Source organism: Punica granatum, chromosome 6 (genome assembly GCF_007655135.1).
Source record: "Punica granatum isolate Tunisia-2019 chromosome 6, ASM765513v2, whole genome shotgun sequence".
In the NCBI taxonomy this organism is placed as follows: domain Eukaryota; kingdom Viridiplantae; phylum Streptophyta; class Magnoliopsida; order Myrtales; family Lythraceae; genus Punica; species Punica granatum.
This window is the reverse complement of record NC_045132.1, coordinates 20,227,126-20,248,672: the sequence shown is the minus strand read 5'-3', so window position 1 is coordinate 20,248,672 and position 21,547 is coordinate 20,227,126. Positions and strand designations below refer to the sequence as shown.

The 21,547-nt window shown below is 34.3% G+C and overlaps 2 protein-coding genes across 2 annotated transcripts; one reads left to right on the top strand and one right to left on the bottom strand.

Annotated features, from left to right (window-relative positions):
- Positions 1-3,253: 3,253 nt before the first annotated feature.
- LOC116211338 (ethylene-responsive transcription factor ERF118) lies at positions 3,254-5,777 on the top strand. Its single transcript, XM_031545668.1, has 3 exons — positions 3,254-3,402; positions 3,857-4,034; positions 4,141-5,777. Exon 3 carries the CDS (start codon positions 4,327-4,329, stop codon positions 5,335-5,337), a length of 1,011 nt encoding a protein of 336 aa, XP_031401528.1. The 5' UTR covers positions 3,254-3,402; positions 3,857-4,034; positions 4,141-4,326; the 3' UTR covers positions 5,338-5,777.
- Positions 5,778-12,533: 6,756 nt separating this feature from the next.
- On the bottom strand, positions 12,534-16,686 carry LOC116212527 (tetraketide alpha-pyrone reductase 2-like). The gene is made up of 6 exons (XM_031547186.1): positions 16,473-16,686; positions 16,174-16,346; positions 13,592-13,780; positions 13,347-13,509; positions 13,048-13,237; positions 12,534-12,925 (listed from the first exon to the last, which is right to left on the bottom strand). The coding sequence occupies exons 1-6, from the start codon at positions 16,576-16,578 to the stop codon at positions 12,784-12,786; spliced, it is 963 nt and encodes a 320-aa protein (XP_031403046.1). The 5' UTR covers positions 16,579-16,686; the 3' UTR covers positions 12,534-12,783.
- Between the last annotated feature and the right edge of the window lie 4,861 nt (positions 16,687-21,547).

Sequence of the window (21,547 nt, the reverse complement as noted above, 5' to 3'; positions counted from 1 at the left end):
GATGCAATGTCGGAAGACTCCATACCCTAAGTTTGGATTGAGAGGTTTGGGAGTTTTTGGAGGGGAGGGATTTGGAGGTGTAGTAAACTCCTCCAATAACTTTGTATGGAAAATTTTTATAAAGGTTTTGGAGGGGTTTAAAATACCTCTAAATGCCATAAGTTAAAATCCTCCAAATAATGAGGTTTATGAGACTTTTGTGCATCTCTTTATTAAAATAATAATAAATTAACAATTTGACTTCAAATTAAATCTAAAATAACTAAAGAATCTAATCAAATTCCTCCAAATTCCTCAATGAGATTTATGCAAATAAAATTTTCGAACCACTTCGTAATCCTTCAAAAGCTTTCCTCCCTTATCCTTTCATAATCCTCCCAAATCCTCCCCGTCCAAACCCCTTAATGAAGAATATCAAAGTATAGTGTCACTTTCACTTTTCAAAAAAACTCTTAAAGAAACATTTATAATTAATAACAATTGTCAAATTAGGACTAGGATGGTAAATTTAATTATTAAACTGCCTCTATTTTTTTTGGTTGAATAACTACTCCTATTTTCTCTCCACAGGCCCCTTCTGTCGTTTATCTCTACCCCTAATTTTTACACCTCACTCCCCATCTCTGTCTTTTATCTGTAATAGTGGCGGCGTCCGGTGCTACGTGCATAAATAATATTTAAGAAATGCTACAAAATTAAGTAGGTATTTGGACAACTTTAATTAGAATAAGAAAATCCTGCAAAGAATGAAAATCCTAAAAAAATAATTTCTCACTAATATTTTTTATAATCATTATTACAATTAATTTTTCATTTATTTTTACATATATATACATTTTTATTTTTTTCAATTTAATAATAATTTCTCACTTTTGTCTCTTCTATAATAATTAATTTTTAATAATAAATTTTTCATATATTATATATGTATAATATTTATATTTATTTTTACTAGACTGAAATGAAGTAGAGTGAAATTCCAATTGCAAAATCAAAGGCAGCCTTGCGTGGAGGTCGTTAAAAACATATGCCCAGGTTCTAGAAAAATTTGAGCGCGTGCCGTCTTTTCATTTGACTCTTCGAAAAGTTATAATTTTTTCCATTGAAATCTTCTCCTTGATTTGACTTATAATGACTAAAAATAATTTAGCTGATTCTCCCCTCGGATTTAATTTTAAAAAAAATCCTTTTTCCTAATTAAAGAAACATGCAACCGTATTAATAATTTCAAGAAAGGACAGTTGCTGCATGACATAAGATATCTTGCTATATGTGTTGCGATGGGAATTCATGCTGTTTCTATCTTAGAGAATATGCAAATCTAATATGTATATGTACACATGTAGATGTACATACTTGACATGTAAATCTTCTAGTTTTGGAATTAATATTACCCATTTTTGGCAAAAAGAGAAACCCTAAGATTCTTGACTGTTTTCGATATCGATCTGCTGAGAAAATATATCTGTTGAACAAAATAAACATATATAAGCTTTGTTCATGCGGATCTTTTATTTTGGAATTAACATTACGTTTTCTTTTTGTCATAATAAATTGGTGACGAGACATTGTGCACCGAATAGAGTTCGCCGTATCAATACAAATGAAATCCTCTATTTTCATCTACTAATGAATCTGCCAAATTACAAATAGAAAAAAGGAAACACCGTATCAATACTTGGACACATAAATACTCTATTTTCAGAAATACTCTGTTCGTTTTTTTTTATCTGTTCCTTCGGTTTCCCAATTTAAAAGGGGGTCGTGGTAGGTTGTTTGTTTGTGGAATTGCATGGAATTTCGGAATATTGCGTGTGTATATATATATATGCCAACCCAATTGAATAATAATTATACAAATTTACAATTATGGGAAATTGCTCTGGTTCTGCACAAGAGAAAAGTCGAAGATATTCACTTCAACCTAAATGGACAGAATTCACATTTTATATAATAAATTAATTGAATCTTGATTTTTTAAGAGTGTATTTAAAATTTTTAAAACATATAAAAATGAACAATTTAGATTAAATTAAATGAATTTAAGGGATCATATTGATTTAATATGGTGTGAAAAAATAAAAAATATACTTTGAAAAAACAGCTTTAAAAAATAATATCACCTTTTTTTGGGTGGATAATAATCACTTTTTTTTACCAAAAGGATGCTGCCATTCTCAATTTTCTGGGATAATAAATCTGTCATATAATGTGAGAAATTCTTTTGGATTAGAATAACATAATTACGGTAAAATGAGTAAACATATACATACACACATATATATATATATATGTATGTATATATACATGGACATGTAAATCCTTTATTTTTGGAAATAACATACCTTTTTTTCCAAGAAGAAAAGAAAACAACCGGCGTTTGTCGAAGAAAAGAAAAGAAAAGAAAAGAAAAGGGGCATTTCCTTTTCCAAAATCCTATCCTCATGGAGCATGGAGAACGCTCAGTGGCAATACCGTAATAGAGAAGAAATGCGTGCCTCGTTTAGCACCTCAAAAATGTCAAAGAAAACTGCTGGACAAATATTAAGCGGACTCGCGGCGATACGTTTTTCTTTCTCAAATAGTAAAGCGGCCGCGCTACTATTTCGGCTGTCACGCTCTTCGAAGCGCGTGTCTCCACGCCCTGCAGGGACCACCGTCAATTTCGTCGATGATATTTGAAATTGAGTTTCGATAAATAAACAAATCATCCATCATACTTATTATAAGTAGATGTTCCAAAAGTTTAAGATCTCCTTGCAAGCGTATCAAAACGATTCCTTTTCCGGTCATGAGGAGAACTTGTTCATCACAAAAAAGTTTTTTCGGTTAATGCTCTTGCTTCGTATACTCGTATCTGTCGATATAATCACCAAGAAGCTCTCGCGATGCCACGAACAATGCGGTGCAGCGTCGGGGGAGTGGCACGATACGAGGCCAAAGGATATAATTAGTCACCATCACCATATATGCATGACATCCGAGGGGGAGGATGAGTCATGCGCCATGTATGGAAACATACCATGAAGGGGCCACAACCTGCCCAACTATGGCCAGTGCCAGCTGGGAGTGGGCTCCTCTTGCCATTGCTATTCTTCTTTAATATACTCCTAATTAGAGGAATAATAATAGTAATAAAAGGAAAAAGAAAACGTTTTTTTCTTTAATTAATTTTTGGTCTCATCAATGTCACAGTATTGGTTTGAGCTCCCTTATTAATTCCTCAGATGCTTATTTAATGGCGTTTTGACCGCTCGGGGAAAGGTGAAAGCCCCCTCGGCAAGAGAGAGAGAGAGAGAGAGAGAGGGTCGGTAGAAAGAGACCCGAAGGGATTTTTAATAGCAGAGAGAGAGAGACAGAGAGGCCAAGGCCACTCACAGAGAGAGAGAACAGCGACCGGAGGTAAATATTTTACCTTTTTTCTTGATTTTTCTTCTCTGCTATTCTCTTTCAAGTGGGCAAGGAAGACATTTTTGTTACAATTTTGTTTGTTGGGTCTGATATTTTGCCTGCTCTGTATCGAGATTTGCGTCCTGTTCGGCCGAATTGTTTTAGTTAAATTCAGAGGAAGGCCAGGGGTGTTTACGGAGGGGAGTGAGAGGGAGTGACCCATCTAAGCTTTGCTTCTGCAGAATCGATAAAAACCCATATTAAACCTTCGTTTGTCATCTTCCGCAGTGACCAAATCTTGGCCATAGATTCCTAATCCCCTCCCTACTTTGCCCTGCGCTTTCCCTTCCCCTGCTTCTTGCTGTATCTGTTGGAGTCTCACCCCATCTCTTGCTTTTTCCCCTCCCTCTCCCTCACTCTCTCTTTCTCAGTGTCTGGCTCTTACCACTCTGTTGGTGTTGATTAGGGAGGGGGCAGCGGTTGAGGAAACAGCTGCGATTTATGTTGGCTGGCTTTGAATCGGCAGTTGCTCGGGCGGCTCTGTTGCTGCAGCTCTGTTTGTTCTGCTTCATGCTCCTCTGCTCCTCCTGGCAGAGCTTCAGCCTGGTGTCGCCGTCCGCTTCGATGCGTTTGAGATCCAAAAGGTTTGTGGGTTTTCTCTACCATCTTTCCCCCTTCTCCTTTTCGACGCGTTCTCGGTGCTTTTCTGCTCAAAAATCTGAGATGGGTCTGTGGATTCTTGGCTCGCAGGACTTGTTCTGGCGTGAAGTGTTTCGGGGGTTTTCACATAAAGCGATTCTTCTACCTCTTATTGTTCCTCAGAGGGGGTCTCACTTGATACTTGTTTTAATCTCAGATCTGATGTGAATCCTTTCTGCCGGTTTACAATTTTTCCGTTTTAGCTCTTTTCGAGTGTATTGAGGGGTTTTTCCGGCCATGGCTGGGGTTCCCGAGTCCTTGAGTGTTCCCTTAAACCCCAACAGTCTCTTCAAGAAACCCAAAAAGAAACCCAAATTTGCCGAAGACCCGAAGATGGTCCGGAGAGTCCGTGTGTTTTGTCGGGATCCCGACGCTACGGACTCGGACTCCAGCGACGACGAGTCCGAGAGGACCTCCCGGAAACGAGAGAAGCTCTTTGTTCGGGTCATCAACATGCCGATCTCCACTCTAAGTAGCCAGCCGAGCAGCGTCGAGACTGAGAGCTCCTCTCAGGACAGCAACAACGGCACCAAGAACCCCGAGAAGGCCCGGGTCTTGAAGAGGAGGCCGTCAAATTCGCCCTACAAGGGTGTGAGGCAGAGGAAATGGGGAAAATGGGCCGCTGAAATCAGGGACCCCTTCCACCGGGGCAGCCGAATTTGGCTCGGGACTTACGATACCCCTGAGGAAGCTGCCAAGGCCTACGAGGCCAAGAAACTCGAGTTTGAGGTCCAGGCTGCCGCTGCAGCTGCCTCTGAGAAGAGACAGAACATCCCCCAGCCACAGTCCTCGTCTTCTGCTGCAGCGGTCTCCGCCGCCTCTGCCTCCAAACCCGCAGCCTCTGAGGACACTGTGAGTGCGGTCTCTCAAACTTCTCCTGCATCCGTCCTCGACTTGGACACATCAGCATCAATCGGGAACCCCAGCGGAGGCAACGATTTGGCCAAAGGAACAGTCACCACTCCGTGCAGCAGTGATCCCGCGAAGAAAATCCCGTCCTTTGAAGAAGAGCCCTTTGGGATTCCTGAGATGGGGCCTGATTTTGACATCGGAAAGGAGTTTGATGCACTATTTGCTGGCGATTTTGGTGACCTGATGAACGACTTCTGCAGCATCGATGATTTCCAGTTTGGCGGCATGGACGAGAATGATGCAGCGGGAGAGCTCCCGGACTTTGATTTTGCCCTTGAGAACGACGACTTTGGGCGATGGATCGAAGAGTCACACCTCAATATAACTTGCTCATAAGTTTTGCAGCTTAGGAAGTATAAATGGAGTATTTACAATTACCAGTTTTTCCGTCTATAGTATTGATTTCTATGTCGTAAATTAGGGTATAGGAAGGGAAATGGATCCTCTGGGACTGGAAGCCGATAGTTCTTGAGGATTCGAGTGATTTTGTCGAGATGAGGTCAAAATTTCTTTGTTGGTTGAGTTTGAGTGAGATGTGAGGCGTTGCGAGAGGGGAAGCCATGAGGAAGAAGAAATCGGGGAGAACCCTTTGGGTTTTTTGGTGCTGTTAGAGCCGTCCAAAGGGTGTCCGACCAGAGTGTTGCGCATCGAGTGAACGGCCAATTCTCGGTCGACTCAATGTCTAGCGAGTTTTGGGACAATGTTTCTCCTTCCCTGACATTGAAAATGTTTGCACTATCTATTATAAGACAATCTTATTTCGCGTTTTGCTACTTCGATGTTGTTTTCGTGTGTTCTTAATGTTTGTTATTCTTGTGCTTTGAGCATGAAACTGTGATGGAAAACAATTGGTCGAATCTCCTTTGCGGGTTGGGACTGAAAACAACGTTTTCCTAATTCTCCTAATTCTCCCGATTACCAGAGTGAATGGAGCAGTCAATATGGACTTGAATCTCAAACTCAAAGATAGTCAAAAAATATACGACGAAATTTCCTATCAATCTTTCAATTCTTAATGAGGTTTATGACTTGTTCTCACAATCAGTAATTGGGTCCAAGAATCTCTGCAATCTCTAAATTGATCTGATGCGACTCAGATCTCAGATCAGACGGGCATGATTTTGTCAATTGAAATTCGTAAAATTCGTACCTGGGGCAGATTTTTGTATTTAAGTGGAGGAATTAGATTTTCTAATTGGAAAAAAGTGGCTTCTAATTTTCAAATGGGAACAAATTTTTCTGTTATCAGAAATGAGGGGACGGTACCAATAAAAGTATTAATTGAGTAGGCAGCTCTTTTTGTAAGGAGGAGAATAAAAAAAAAATGAGGGGACTATATGAGGCAAATTATATAAAAAAATTTAAATTGTTTTGTAATAAAAAATTATATATTTGAGAATCGTCTAAGATTTGATATCTCATTACCATTCTGTTAAGTTTGCCGTCTATTTGTCTACGTGAACTTCACAGGACCCATAAAATTTACACATCATCTAATCATCCTCTATTTTTTTACAAAAATAACCTAAATTTTCAGAAAAGTCCAGTTTTATTTTAAAATTTGATTTGTAATTTAAAAAATATATATTTTAAAAATTTCTCAGAAATAGTCAATGAGAGGAAATGCTAGCCGGGATCGACTTTAAGAGCAAAAACATATGGTTTTTTCATTACAAACTAGATTTATAATGAAATTGAGATTTTTTTAAAAATTTGAATTTTTTTATTTAATATATCTTATTTATTTATTGATTTAGGTATGAAATTAACGATCCATGTATGCAAAATTGACGGAATTTATGACGAATGTCATTTTTGAGACAATTTAAAAAATTTATAATTTGTTTTGTTACAAAATAAAATTTAGAATAAAATTGAAACGTTTTATAAAATTAAATTTTTTTTTTTATGTAATTTGTCCGACGGTATTTCATTGTTCTTGCTGAATAGTCAGCACGATGCGCAGTACAGTGGGACCAGTACCATATTTTTCCTTTTTTTTTTGGTCAAATATGTATATATATTTTAAATATATACTGCTTTGATTGCTTTTGGACAAGCAAGGCATATCAGCGACAAGAGGCCCTGGGGGAAGATGATGCTGGAGAGTCAAGATGCAGCAGGCCAAGTACTTTTTTTTTTTTTTTTAATTTTTTTTTTCTTTTTGTGCTGAGCTGTTTCCCAATGTATAGCCCTTCCGGAGGGAAATTACATATATAGTCATATGCACATGAGCATGGAGGAGGGACAATTTTGGGTTTGAATAGTAAAAACTGAGAAGTTATTTTCTTATTAATGTCTCGGATTCAATCATGATGGGGAACGTCTAGATGAAATCCTTTGAGAGCGTTAAATTTCGACACGTGAATGACCTATTTGGATTTAGTGTAATAATAAGAAATTATACTGGAAGTCTGAAATTGTGTACCTAACCTCATAAAATAAAGTGATGGTAAAATCCCATCACTTGCATTGCCGTTTGAGTTACTATAAGAGCGCTCCTTACAACCAAGGCCGCCAGCCGAAATCTGTAACTTTCGATATTCTTAATCGTTAACTTACTTTTGCAAAGTAAAAGTTTCGCGAACATAGGATTGCCCAACCCCTTTGCTCTATTTGATAGGCCCATCTGTCCAAAAATCGACGGACGTACATGACGTAAGTCCAAATTTATTGCTTATTCCATTTCATTGGCTATCAGTATACAAATCAAACATTGAACACGAATTGAAATGTCGACGCAACCGGTTTGGTAACTGATCGAGCGGAAGTGGATCGATCTCTCGTACTCGGTAGTGCTAGTGATGAATGAGAGTGTGGTAGGTAGGGTTGGGTGGTCCCAACACTATTCTCCATCCACTTAAAATTAATGAAAGCTTGAGATGGAAGGGATATGTATGCGTGTGCGTGTGGTGACTCATCATGAGCATCTTTGTGATGCAAATTGCCAATGACCCTCTTCGTCTCCTCTCGTCTTTTCCTTTCCACTGTGGCACGTGCCTCCTTTGATTGAGGCGTTAGTGTTGTGTGATGATCCTCAGTAGAATAATCCACAATTTCTACTCAATTCTAATCATTCAGCTCGCTCCACATTTCGCGATCGAGTCATTATCCGATGTTATTGGATGAAAGCCTAACTTGCTATGTAGGCCGGCCCACGGCAGAGTAGCTTCTCGACGATAATGATAAACGAATACCGGTACTCTTAACATCGCTAAAGTTTTACTGTTTATCGAGAATTCGATGGAATATCGTGGAGCGGTCGGTTAGTAAAGCTAGGAGGAGGTCCACTTGCTCGAGAAAAAAAGGTTTCCACTTGTCCATGGCTAGATATGAAAAATACCCGCACATTCCGTTACTTTATTTGATTTTTGGTCAATATATGGTTACCTTTTGTGTTAAAAGTAGTACATCCTACCCCGGACAAAAGCTGCAATATTTTTTTTTTGTTAATTACGAGTAATTTCAAAAATTTTATAAGAAAAGATGATTTTCGCAGGGCTTAATATGATTCTTAATATGAAATTTTGAGATGAGGTGATGATATTCATTCGTTACAAAAGACCATTCTTGTTGAATATTATGTGATTCATTATTTTATTTATAATATTGTACACGTCTAAGACTAAAAATGATAATATGTTAAAAAATTAAAGATATTTTTTGGTCCTTATATATTACATCTTTATTTCCACCGTCAAGTACGATAACAATTATATTAATAATTGATAGTAAATATAACATAATAAAAATATGTAATGGAGCCAAAATTGTGAACTATATACAATGTACTGAATCTAGTCAGAGGAACGCACGAACAAATGTCTACAGCACGTGACATATTATTAACGATACTGTGATTTAGCAAACCACTCTGAGACCAATTAATTAGGCATTAATAGTATATCTCACATCACGTCCAATGGCATGGGACACTATGGATTGTCAATTCCTAATTAATAATCCAAAATTATTCTTCGTGCTCTTCCTTTCTTTAGAAGGTTCCTCGTGCTAAACCAAAAGTATTATTATGTAACCTTTTATTATTTATTTAATTAGTGACCGATTAATTTTGCTTTCGTGTCCATATAAGAGGAGATTACATATATTTTAAAAGAAAATGAGATGAAATGCAGTATCACCGTTTCTTATTTGAAAATCAAAAGATTTTAATTTTTTATTCTAGATTCATAAATTTCTTTTATAAGGAAGGGAATTTGGTGTAGTGGTATAAATCGCCGCTTGAAAACTATGAGGTTTCGAATTCGATCATCGTTAGTGAAATTTCCGTGCTCTTTATTTAGCTTTACTGATTCTGTTATTGTATTAGGTTATATACTTCCCTTATAATAATAATAAAATAATAATATATTTTTTAGACGAATATGTCATTTTGCACGCTTTTATTTTGGGCCAGGCTTAACGGCCTGGACCCCAAGCCCATAAAGTATTTTAACATTCTGTCCATTTCCAAGTTCCAACATCATTTCAAAATTTGTTTCTCCTAAGCAAAATAATGGTGTCCTGCGTAGAAGCAATTTCATATTATGGATTCCTAGACGGCGTGCGATGTGTTGTGCAAAATATAGTGTTACCTAAGAAGTTGATCTAAAATGGATACACAATTGAATAGGTGCAAATAATTTTAGGAAGCATTTTAGCGTATTGCCGACTTCGTAGCTGTTAAATTTGCTATTTTATTTATTTATTTGTCAATTCAACTGCTATAAAGACTGCCGGCTGTATGCTAAAGGCTTCCATAATTTCATATAAGATGATCGTGATTTGAAGAAAAAAGAAAAACTAAAATAAGAAGTACAACAAGACAGAGAAGGCAATAAAGTCAACGGTTGGAACCAACTAAGGAGTTTATTTCTACTTATCGGGCATACAGTTCGAGTATCATTAGATTATTAAAAATGTGAAAATTTGAGGGAAAGTTTAATTATGAAATTTTTTTTTGAATTAAGAGTTGAAATGTGAAATTGTTGTATTTAGTAAATTATATTGAATTACGAGAAATATGATTTATTTTTGTAAAAATGATTATGGGTCTCACAACCGTAATTTCTATTATAATATAATAATTTCATTTGTTTTGAATGCAAAGTTTTTACCGATCACAGATATAAAGTTCTAACTTGAATAAATAATTATAATAATTAACTTTTATAATAAACATCTTAAAATACTATATAAAGTTTGAAATTTACATCAAAACAAACGGCCCTTGTAAAGGGGAAAGAGAGTAGGGATTGTTATTTATTGGTGGTTGGGAATTAGTTGGGGGAAATCGAAGTAAATCTAAATTTTAGGAATCAGATGTGACATTTTAGAGTGGATGACTAGACAATCATATTCTCAGTTTCTGTTTCTTTATTATTAAATAGTTTAGTAATTTTAAAACTAGTGATTAGTGCATATATTTTTATTTATACTTTTAATTCAATTATTTAATTTCAATTCAAACGTTTTGTATTTTGTTTAGTTTATTACAAATATTAAAATTACTAAATACTTGCATTGACATGTGTCACATATTAAGTCATGTTAGAATTTTCATTAAATATAATAAGGAGAGTTGATATATATATATATATATATATATTTATGCGTGATAAGAATTCAAGAGACTTTTCACAGTAATAATTTTTTTTTCTTTTTTAAGTAAAGTTACAAGTTGACTTCTATTTATAAATTAAGACTAATTTTTACTTAGTGTTACCAGCTCTTCAATAAGTTGCAGATTGTTACATTGCAAGTAAGTTTTTCTACACGTGTCAATTTGAAATTCAAAGGTTAAGCATTCAATTATGCCGGATGAAGTTTCCTACGTCATTTCACTTCCTAATTTTCTCTTAAACAACCATAGGAGTGTATTTATTTTTTGAAATTTTTTTAACTCAACTCAACTCCACTTCATTTATCTTCAATTCAACATCACAATCATTACTTTTTTTTTCATTTTTTTCATTTTTTTAACCATTCAATTCAATTTTTAATATTAAATTATCTCAATTATTCATTACTTTTTCATAATTCAACAATACAATAATTACAAATAAATTAAAACCAAAACTCAATTCAACTCAACTATAAATCTAAACGCACTCTAGGTCTCTCTAGTTAAAAAAGAAAAAGGAAATCCGACAAGGACATTTTAGAAATGAAATTAATGTGAAATTTGGAAGCGAGTTTGAAACCTGTGACTTTTATAGAAGATCGGTAATGAAAGTAGGAGACTCACTGTTGACTTTTCCTTCTCCAAATCAATATTTGGAATGGTGACTGATCATCATAATGAATTCCCCTCCAAGCTCAAAAAGTAAGACTCAACGGTGGACAAAAAGTTGCACCATAAAATAAATTAATTGTGAAAAATTTAAGTAAAATTTAAGCATTTCACTAAGAAAATACATAATTTCTTTTTTAAAATTTATACAAAATATTTTGAAATTTGTAGGATTTACTTCGAAATAAGTGTAATTTACTTCTTATGTTAGTAATTTTTTTAGGTGAATTAGAAGGACGAAATCCAATTGCATTAAACAAGAAAATTACACAATATTATGGCAACATTCCCAAAAAGGGGCATAGACGTCCTGTGAATATACAAAATGGGCACTGTGAGCCTGTAGTTTCCTAATTAGTTCGCGCACATATTATCGACTCAATAGACATGTTTACCACTAACGTCCAATCCCGACTGAGTAACGCCTGGATATCTCTCAGGATGGCTCCGTTGCACCTCGCTACTCCCTGGGTCGGGTTGAAGTAAATGGGCTGCAACCTCTGAATTCATTTCGAAGATCAACTTTTCTCAACCTAAATTCCCACGCCAATTCAAGACTTGCCTTGACCTCCCCTGACTCTGTCGAACCCAGAGCTTCTTCCAGCTCGAAGAATAGCGTTCGCACCGTCGTTTGGTCTTGTAAATGAAGATTAACAATTAGCCTTGAATTAGATTAGTTTATCAAAATCACAAGTAATTTACTATAAATTGGATCAATTTTTAATTTTATTATATATGATAAAATTATTGTAAATAGATTATACTATATGTTTTTTCTATTATTATTTTTTTAAATTGACAAGGACTATTAGGAAAATGAAGTTAGTGTGAAATATGGAAGCGAATTTGGAAGCAATGACATTTGTAGAGAATTGGTAGCCAGAGCGGCAGACTCGCAGTAGACTTCTCCAAGCGAGTAGTCGAATGGCGATTGATTCTAATTGTAATGACATTATTGAATTGACCCTTTAGACTCTAGTTAAACCTGATAATATCCTATTTGAGATCTAACAAGGTCGCAAGCTATCGTGTCATGTAAAGTCTCACTTACCCTTGAACTCGGATATTTTCGATGTGGCAATCGAACTTTAATGCGCGGCATATTGTGTATGAGGCATATAGGCAGTGGAGAGATTCGATTCGAAGCCCTGACCTCCCATTTTAGGAGACGTCAGTCTTGCACATCCTTGAGTGAGTGCATTCTAGTGCTAATTAAGGCAGTTGAAAACTCTTGTAGGACTTCAATTTAAGAGGCAGTATAGCTGTCATCACTGTTGAAGATTTGTTATATGGCTAATCAAAATTAACCGTCTCTTCTTACACACAGACAAAAAAAAAGGCCTCTGTCTAAGGGTAAATATGCTTAGGAAATAAAAATCGAACGCGATGTAATTACTTGTTACCGTCCCGAACTTAAAGAAATTATTGCTTAATCTATTCCAACTATATTTGTTGATCCCATATTATACTATATTGTTTTGGTTCGATCTTCAGAGAAGTCCCTTGTCCTGGAAGCTCTTAATGCAGTCATCGAACATTTGCTCGAGCGACTTCGGAGGAGGAAGGCCCATCTCAACAATCTTGCTGCTGTCCATGCTGTGCGGCTTGTTGTCTCCCTCCTGACTACTGCACCTGCAAATCGGTTTTGAGGCCAAAGGAATTAGCTTATATTAGATTTAAGCTCGACGTCTCGAACATCTACCACTTGGCGGCCCAATAAAGCTTAAATTTTTGTCAACTAGAGCATTACTTACTTGGTTTCGTAAGGGTAGGATGGGTATCTGGATTTAAGCATGCTAATGATTTGAGACCAATGAGCCACGGAGCTCGAGCAAACAAGTCGGCCAGATGCTTTCTTTGCCTCCATGGCCAGGATGTGGGCAGCCACCACGTCGTCTATGTGCACGAAACCGACTGTGAAGTTTGGATACTCTCCTCGTAAACCTGCCAAAACATAAAGCTTAATACATCGTTCTTCTATGGTCATAGAAAACAGGAGCACGGCGCAGACCAACTATCCCATTTGGTCATGGTTGGATATGTATACACTAACCTTTGACAATGGCTAGTACTAGGAGGATTGAGCTCGTGGGCTGTGGGGCAAGCAAAGGACCCACCACGAAAGACGGGTTTACGACCACGAGATCGATCCCTTTCTCTTCGGCCACCCTCCACGCTTCCTTCTCGGCTACTGTCTTTGCGTACGGATACCACAGCTATGCAAGACAAATTAAGAAATCCCATTAACTAAAATATGAAAACTTCCCTTACAATTAACTTAAAACCAAGAGTCGTTACATTATATCGTTTGCAGTACTCTAGGTCACTCCAGTGCGACTCGTTAAGGGGAGAGACATCTGTGGCGTCGTCGCGATACCGTATCGAAGAGCAGGACGAGGTGAGCACGACCCTCTTGATGGAACTCGCCTTTGAGCACGAGTTGAGCACGTTCAGAGTGCCCTTTATACATGGATCAATCAAAGTCGCCTGAAAATTGTACGGAATCAATAAGAATAACAATGTCAGCAGAATATGTCAAGTTATGCTTGTCTTCTTATCATGGAGAAAAGTATGATTAACACATGGGTTGATCGATGTACTACTTCTATTAAAAGTTGTGCATGCGTCCATTTTGCACTTTTAACCAATTATTATGCTGCGTGTATGATTTCGATTAAAGTAATTGACGGATGAAATCATTTGCTGTGTTATTAGCTTTTCGTTTCTTATCGACAAACGGACCCATCCATGTCATGTATGTTGGAACTGACACATTACACGCCTCTCATACCTTATGGCTCCACTACTTATGTTTTTATTTTATTTCATTTATGAAACTTTTTTCACTCGAGGCAATGGTCAGATAGGGATCACGAGATCTGCATGCAGGGGAATTTGGAACTCCGAGAATAGGAATCAAACTAAAAAAATCAGACGATCTTAAAAAATGAATTTAGTACAATAGCGCTACTTTACATTTTGTAATTAAGTGGCTCTCGATTCGATTTACCACGTCCTTTCATTTTATCTTGTTCAATTTCTTTCTATGGTTATCAGCAAGGGAAAGTCTTATATGTAACGAATATATCACGTGATAATGTCACAAATCAATAATAATTATCCAATATCTAATAATTTTTTAACAACATAACAAAAATATTATTCTTTATTTAAAATACAATTACCTCTCTTGAGATTTGGAGAAATGACCCTCAATCTCATTTATTGAGAATTGTGCACTTAGGGGCGTTTGACTTATCTGACAAAGTTATTGTTGTCAGGAAAAATATTAAATGAGGTAATGAATTTTGGGTTTATTTTCTTTAAGACCATACATTTATTGTTTTTACTGAATAAGACTTATATTACATAGAATTCTTATTTTTGAAATATTTTCTTTATTTTGAAAAATAAAAAAATTGAAAATAAGAAAAGAAGTTAAAAATTGCCAACATAGAGAAGTAAAGAGAAGAAGTGGCGGTTGAGGCATCACCGGCTACCATTGCTCAAGATGATGTCAACGTAGGATGCCAGAGGCATCATCTTGCACGGTGGTGGCTGAGGCGAGCCATCGAGGATGTAAACGGTACAATTAAAAAAAATCATATACATCGATAAGCGTATCACTTTTTAAATCGTGTAATCAAATCAAATGGTTATGAGATGGTGGTGATCCATTGATGACTACCACCTGAAGCACCATTGTTGGAGGCCTTTCTCCTCTCTCTTCATTCAGCTTGTTTTTTTTTTCCACTTTGTTTATTTTTTTAATTTTTTATTTCTAAAATTACATAAAAATATTTTAAAAGTAAAAAAAGGATTTATACGAACTTTTTATGTAACACGATAGCCTTGTTAGGTAAAATAGTAAATGCTGGTCTTAAGAAAAAGATCCAAAGTTATGGCCCAATTGTCTTTTCTTAAAAAAAATAATGATTGGTCAAAAAAGTCAAATGAAGTTAAGTATCTATTTTCTAAACAAATTAAGTTATGTGGTATTTTTCCGGGAGGTAAGTGTATTTTACCCAATTTTTTAGTGATATAGTAACATTTGATATATTCGTTGCACACAATATATTCCGAAACTAATTATTCTTCCCAAATAGTCTACCTTAATAGTTCTCATGTCTTTTTTTTTTTTAAGATATCAGTATGACTCTTTTTTTTCGGTGAAATACGAATCCGGAGCCCGAATTAGATAAAACCACATTTTTTTTTGTGTAAAAAACATACGCACTATTGCTGGCGAGCACTATCAAAAGTCAAGAAATATCTACTATTTTTTGGTGTAAAAAATATACGCACTATTTATTAGATTAATCAACTCCACTCGTTTCGTATTCAGTGTGTTGTCATTTTTCTTCTTTAATTAGTACCTACCTACTCATCTAACATAGTACTTCAAACTTGAAATTGTAAAGGCAGCTTCAATTCTAACTTTGCAGTACATTCGATGTTTATCTCGTTGAATATCGTCACGTCTAATTAGATAATCATTCGGATGTTGCACCCTCATGCGGAATTATCAGAATTAATCATACAGATGTTCCCCGGAGGTTCGGTTTTCTACGTGCATTTGAAGAGTGGGCTATTTGAAGGGAAAGAAATGAAATTCATCATTACAACAATTAAGCTCATTTTGTGATTAAAACATTAGTATAGATTCATATCGATTGATCAACAGAATTGTTGCCCACTTTTCAAAAATATCTTCTGTTATATCAATGCTAAGAAATTTATGCATGTAATCAGTCATAAAAATAGATCTATACCGGGCACCAGCATCATTGCCGACGAAACGGCTCTTCTGCGTGGTGTCTGTGAATGACGTCCGGGAAGTATCATCCAAGTATAGAGAAAGTAAAGTAATATGATGTTACCTGGACATTGTCATCATAAGGAACAAGAACCGGGGCAGCAGTATGGAATACCCCGTCGACCCCGTTTACGGCCTCATCGAAGCTTCCTTCCACCATCAAGTCTGCCTTCATGATCTTTAGCCTTTCCTTCGTTCCCTCGAACTCCCTCAGGAATCCCACCTTCCCATCATCCCCTGCATGTAAAACCCGAATGTTATGATACACCTAATCAAGCGTGTTTCCCATTAGAGAAATTGAATCGTTGAAGAGATTTCTTCAATGCTTATGTGATATGCTCATAGTATCTGATAATCTTCCACCTGGATTCCGTACTGTGGTCCGCACGGTGTGGCCTCTTTCGAGCAAGGACTTGATGAGGTAAGCCGCTATGTAACCAGTTCCTCCGGTCACACAGTACTCTGGCATCTCTCCCCTATCTCTTCTCTCTCTCACTCTCTATCAGAGCTCCTTTCCTGATCTAAGTTGAAGGGGGAATATTTTAAAGCTGATGGTGTTTGTTTATATATGGGCGATGGGAATCGATACGCTTTAAAATATTGGAAGGAAATGAGCGAAAATGGTGGCATGGGTAACACCAAGCTTTCCACGAATAGGCCCTATAGCAATGGACTTATACATCGATTAAGTAAAAATAACCTAAGTCAATGTGATTTGATTCAAGCGGTTCGATACTTGTTCCGCTTAAGCAAAATCTCGGGTTTGAGTCCTAGTAATGTAGAAAATTCAGGCCGGAAGAGTTTTACCTCTTAATGGGCCGACCTGACTCGATTGGATTAGTCAGAGTCCAATTAGATTTTACGATACCGGAATTCATACCATGAAAAAATAAAAATCACCTAAGGTTTGCCGTTAATTATTTCAATCCATAACTTTTTTTTTTTAAATAAAGGAGGTCGATGAATTTATCACAACCCGTATACCTTTATTGAAAAAAAATCGTGATTGATTGAAAGAGGATACGTATCTTTTTGGCGGGTAGAGATATTCACTCGTTTGTGACTAAAACTGGACATTTATAATGGCCAAACGCAAAACCAATAAAGGAGAGTAAGCAACACCTACGCGACCAAAGCCTATCTTGTGGTCATGGAAATTTTTGGGGAGTGACAGTGACATATAGTCCCAGTGTCTAATTCTATACGTGAAGCCAGGGACCAGCTCCTTGTAAACGAATGGCGCGCCAAGAAAAGGGATAAATACTTTCCGTTTCGAGTCCCAAGTAGTGCGTCCTTCATTAGAACATGTAGGACAGGTTGGTTTCTCAACATTAATTCATGCTCCATACCATGAATGGTTGATATATGAATATCACTCCATTTATCGATCTAACTTTCCAAATCCATGTGGGTCACTGACACGATGGGGTAGAAAGAGGAGGAGGTTACAAGAAGTTGGAAGAAAGTAAGAACATGAAATATATCAAGGATGACTAATCAACGGGCAGGTGAGTCACGCACTTTGTCATCATCCTCGTACTCATTCTTACGTTTAAATTTTGAGGAACCACATGACCGATCTCGTTGGCACTGTTTCACCAACCCAACTCGGACACACTTTTGTAGGCACTTCATAATTAATTTACTGATACGTAGGAGAGTGCTAATCTATATATCCATATCCATATTCATATATATATATATAATATAGTAAAATTAACGTATATAAGTAATTAATAGACCTATATTTAATAGGGATAGAAATATCAATTTGCTTTATTTATCAATTATTATTCATAAAATTTTCTTATTCTTATTAAATTTGAAATATAAATACAATAAACTATATGTTTCCATTGCTTTAGCCACTATACTTATTTGTTTTTAATTAAGTCCAAGATATGATATAATTTGAGATTAATTATAAAATTATAAAATATATCTTAATTATAGTATTCATATTTCCATTTATCTATATATAGTAAAATACATATGAGAAAGTTTCTCGGACTAATATAATTTAGAAAATTATCTTATAAGAAGTAATAATAAACGTAAAAATTGGTTTCTAAATAGAATATAATATGTAGATTATATATACATATATTCTAATTAGAGGTTGGCCTATATAAATGACAGAGGCATAATTTCATAATTACAAAAATTTAAATTTAAATTTAAATTGTTCAAATTATCAACGGGATATTTAATAAATAAATTAATTAAATGACTTGAAAGCAATTGTTTATTTAAAAATCCATATAAATCATGTCGCTTTATGACTAAAAGAAACAAATAATTTTTATTTATATAGTTTTCAAAAAGGATAAAGATTATCACAAGCCACTAATTTAATGGAATTAAGGTTATTTGAAAATTAAAATTTATCACAAATTCTAGAAGCTTATGATTCATCAAAAATAAAAACTAACATTTGGAAATTAGAATCACACAAAATAATATTTGTTTAGAGCAAATATAAATTTGTGACTTAGTAAAAATTTGAACCAAATATTCGTGATAAATCAATATATTGATGATTAATCGATATATAATTCATATTATATAAGAAAATTAGTTACAAAACTTTTATTTAATCATTTATATTTAGTTTAATATTATTGAAGATTATTGTTTTGAGTTTCAGATTAATCATTTATTTTTACTAATAAGAAAAAGAGTTAATTACTTAAAAAAATGACATTTGCACTTTTTTCTAAATATAGCACGACCTTTGTATTTTTTTCATGAACATAATATGAACTTTGGAAAGTAGCCTAAAAAGACACGACTTTTATATTTTTTTCCTAAATATAGCACAATCATTAAAAAATAGCACAGAAAGATACGGCTTTTAGGCATGATCTTCTTTTTTAACATGCTAGAAATGCAACTAAACTTGAAAGTCGTGTCTTTCTGTGCTATTTTTTTTAATGTCATGCTATATTTAGAAAAATGTACAAAGGTCGTGCCTTTCTATGATACTCTCCAATGGTTGTGCTACATTTAAGAAAAAATACAAAGGTCGCGCATTTCTATGCTATTTTTTAGATGTCGTGCTTTTTAGGTAATTAATCCTAAGAAAAATTATTGTTAAAATGTGAATAGTTCTCATAAAAAATATTAAGAGGTATACGATAAAGAACCCGTGTAATGCACGTGATAGAAGACTAGTATGTATATAAAGTTGTATCACATGCAATAAATTAGGTTAGAAAATAAATTGTCAATACTATATAGAGTTATAAATGTAAATGTCTAAATAAGATTTATGGTTAAAATATTATTTATAGGAACAAAAGAAAGTAAAATTCTTGCATTAATGCATTAAATAGTAAAACAATTAAAAATTTTAATTAATTAATTTTTGTCATTGTTAGCAAAGAAATATTGTGTTATAATATGAATTTATAATATATGTATTTTTATCTATTCAACTTTTTATGCTACCAAAATACCATACACTTTTTATATCTAAATAATATTCAGAGTTAAAAAAAGTACTATAACTGTATTTAATATGTTTGCCGCAAATCTATATGTACATATAATAAAAGAGAATTGATACATTTATTACGCATTGAATATTTAGTGCAACTAGTTAATTTTTTTTAAAATTTTTTGATCAATTTTATTTTTATTTTCAAGAAAATGCTTCAAATAAAAAATCATATAACTTTTCTACCATGATAATAACTAAAAGATATTTTAGATAAATTTCATAAATAAGCTTCTTGCTCTTATATTACAATTGCAGCAATTAAGAATATGTATATATATATATATATATATAACATCAATAATATACTAATGAAGAAGTACTGTGTACTATGTTTTAATATTTTGGTTTTCTGATTAAAAATGAAAAAAAAATCTATTTTCATATTTTTATACAACTTAAAAAATCATTAATATGAGATTTATAAAAAGATACAGCTTACTCATAAAAATATATTTGATACAAATTGAAAATAAAAATATTTATAAAATAAATCACTTGCTAAATGAATTAATTATATTTTTCGCACAAAGATATATTTCATTCATTATTTGAATTCATAAAATACGATTATATTCGTTAATTTTGATGATACTATAACAAAATTTCAAATCTAAGCAAAATAAACATCATCAAACACCACCAAATTTGAGCAAATTTGATGCATTTAATGGTGTGAATTAATAGAGTCGATGAAATTGGAAATTATTTTGAATATATGGATAAACATATATAATATATAACTAATTATTATACTGTTTCAAAATATATAATAAAGAATTATTATACTTAGAAGTTATATAGATATTATAACTAGAATGAAAATAGAATAGAATATTATAATTAGTATTGGTGATTTAAATAGTAATAATTAATAATCTTCAAAGTTTATAACTCATATCAAGTTTATTTTGTTTATCCAAATACAACACTTCACTAAATAAAAGGTCAAAAGTTTGTGAGCCGACTTACTTAAAAAATTACTACCGCATAATATTGTAAAAATAGAATAACATTTTTATTGGGATTGAAATATTAGATATTCTTATAATTATTTTCAAATAATTTATGTTTTATACATACAAAAATTAATAGAATAATGAAAAAATAAAAATATGAAAGACCTAAATGATTATGTTAAGATATAGCTTTAAAAATATTGTCAGATTTAATACTAAAAAATAAACTCTGTGCATCGCACGAGCCATTCAACCAGTATATATATATATATATATATATATGTACATATGAGATGTACGAGTTCAACATGACGCTTTCATCCCAAAAACATGACGCATCTCCTGTGCTCGTTAGATCTGACACATGAGATTCACTTGTAAGAACTGTGCAGATCAAGGTGGGTCATGCACGAGGCCCAAGCCCAATTTATGAATGACTTACAAAGCGAATGGAATTATGGAGAAAGGGCTCAACCAAGTGTTAGGCAGAATGAAAAGATCACGACATCAACATCCGGGAAGTGATGAGTTAAGCAGGTTTCTTGACGTCAACCCCGCCAATTCGGAATCGGAAGTCCCTGCTGTCACGCTCGGTTGACGAATCATATTCAGCTTAGTAATTGAAAAATTGAAAAATTAATATTTATATTCACGTAAACTATTGCTTCTGCTGACAGTCTTCCTATCAATAGAACGAAGTATTCGTCCTTTCCTTTTTCGTTCTAAAGTCGTTGCAATACACTTTTCTGCATTCTGTGCATCTGCAGGTATGGGCCACCCTTGAAGATATATGAAGCCCAATTTGCTTAGATATGGGCCCCACATGTAAATTTGTTGACAACAATTGCAGGCCGAGCTTGTTGGGCCTGGGCCCTCCCCTAAGCATTGAGATGGACAAAAGTGGAAAAAAAGATGTACAGATAATACGTAAAAAAATTAAAACATGCACTCATCCAAGGAAAAAAAAAATCAACATTAGA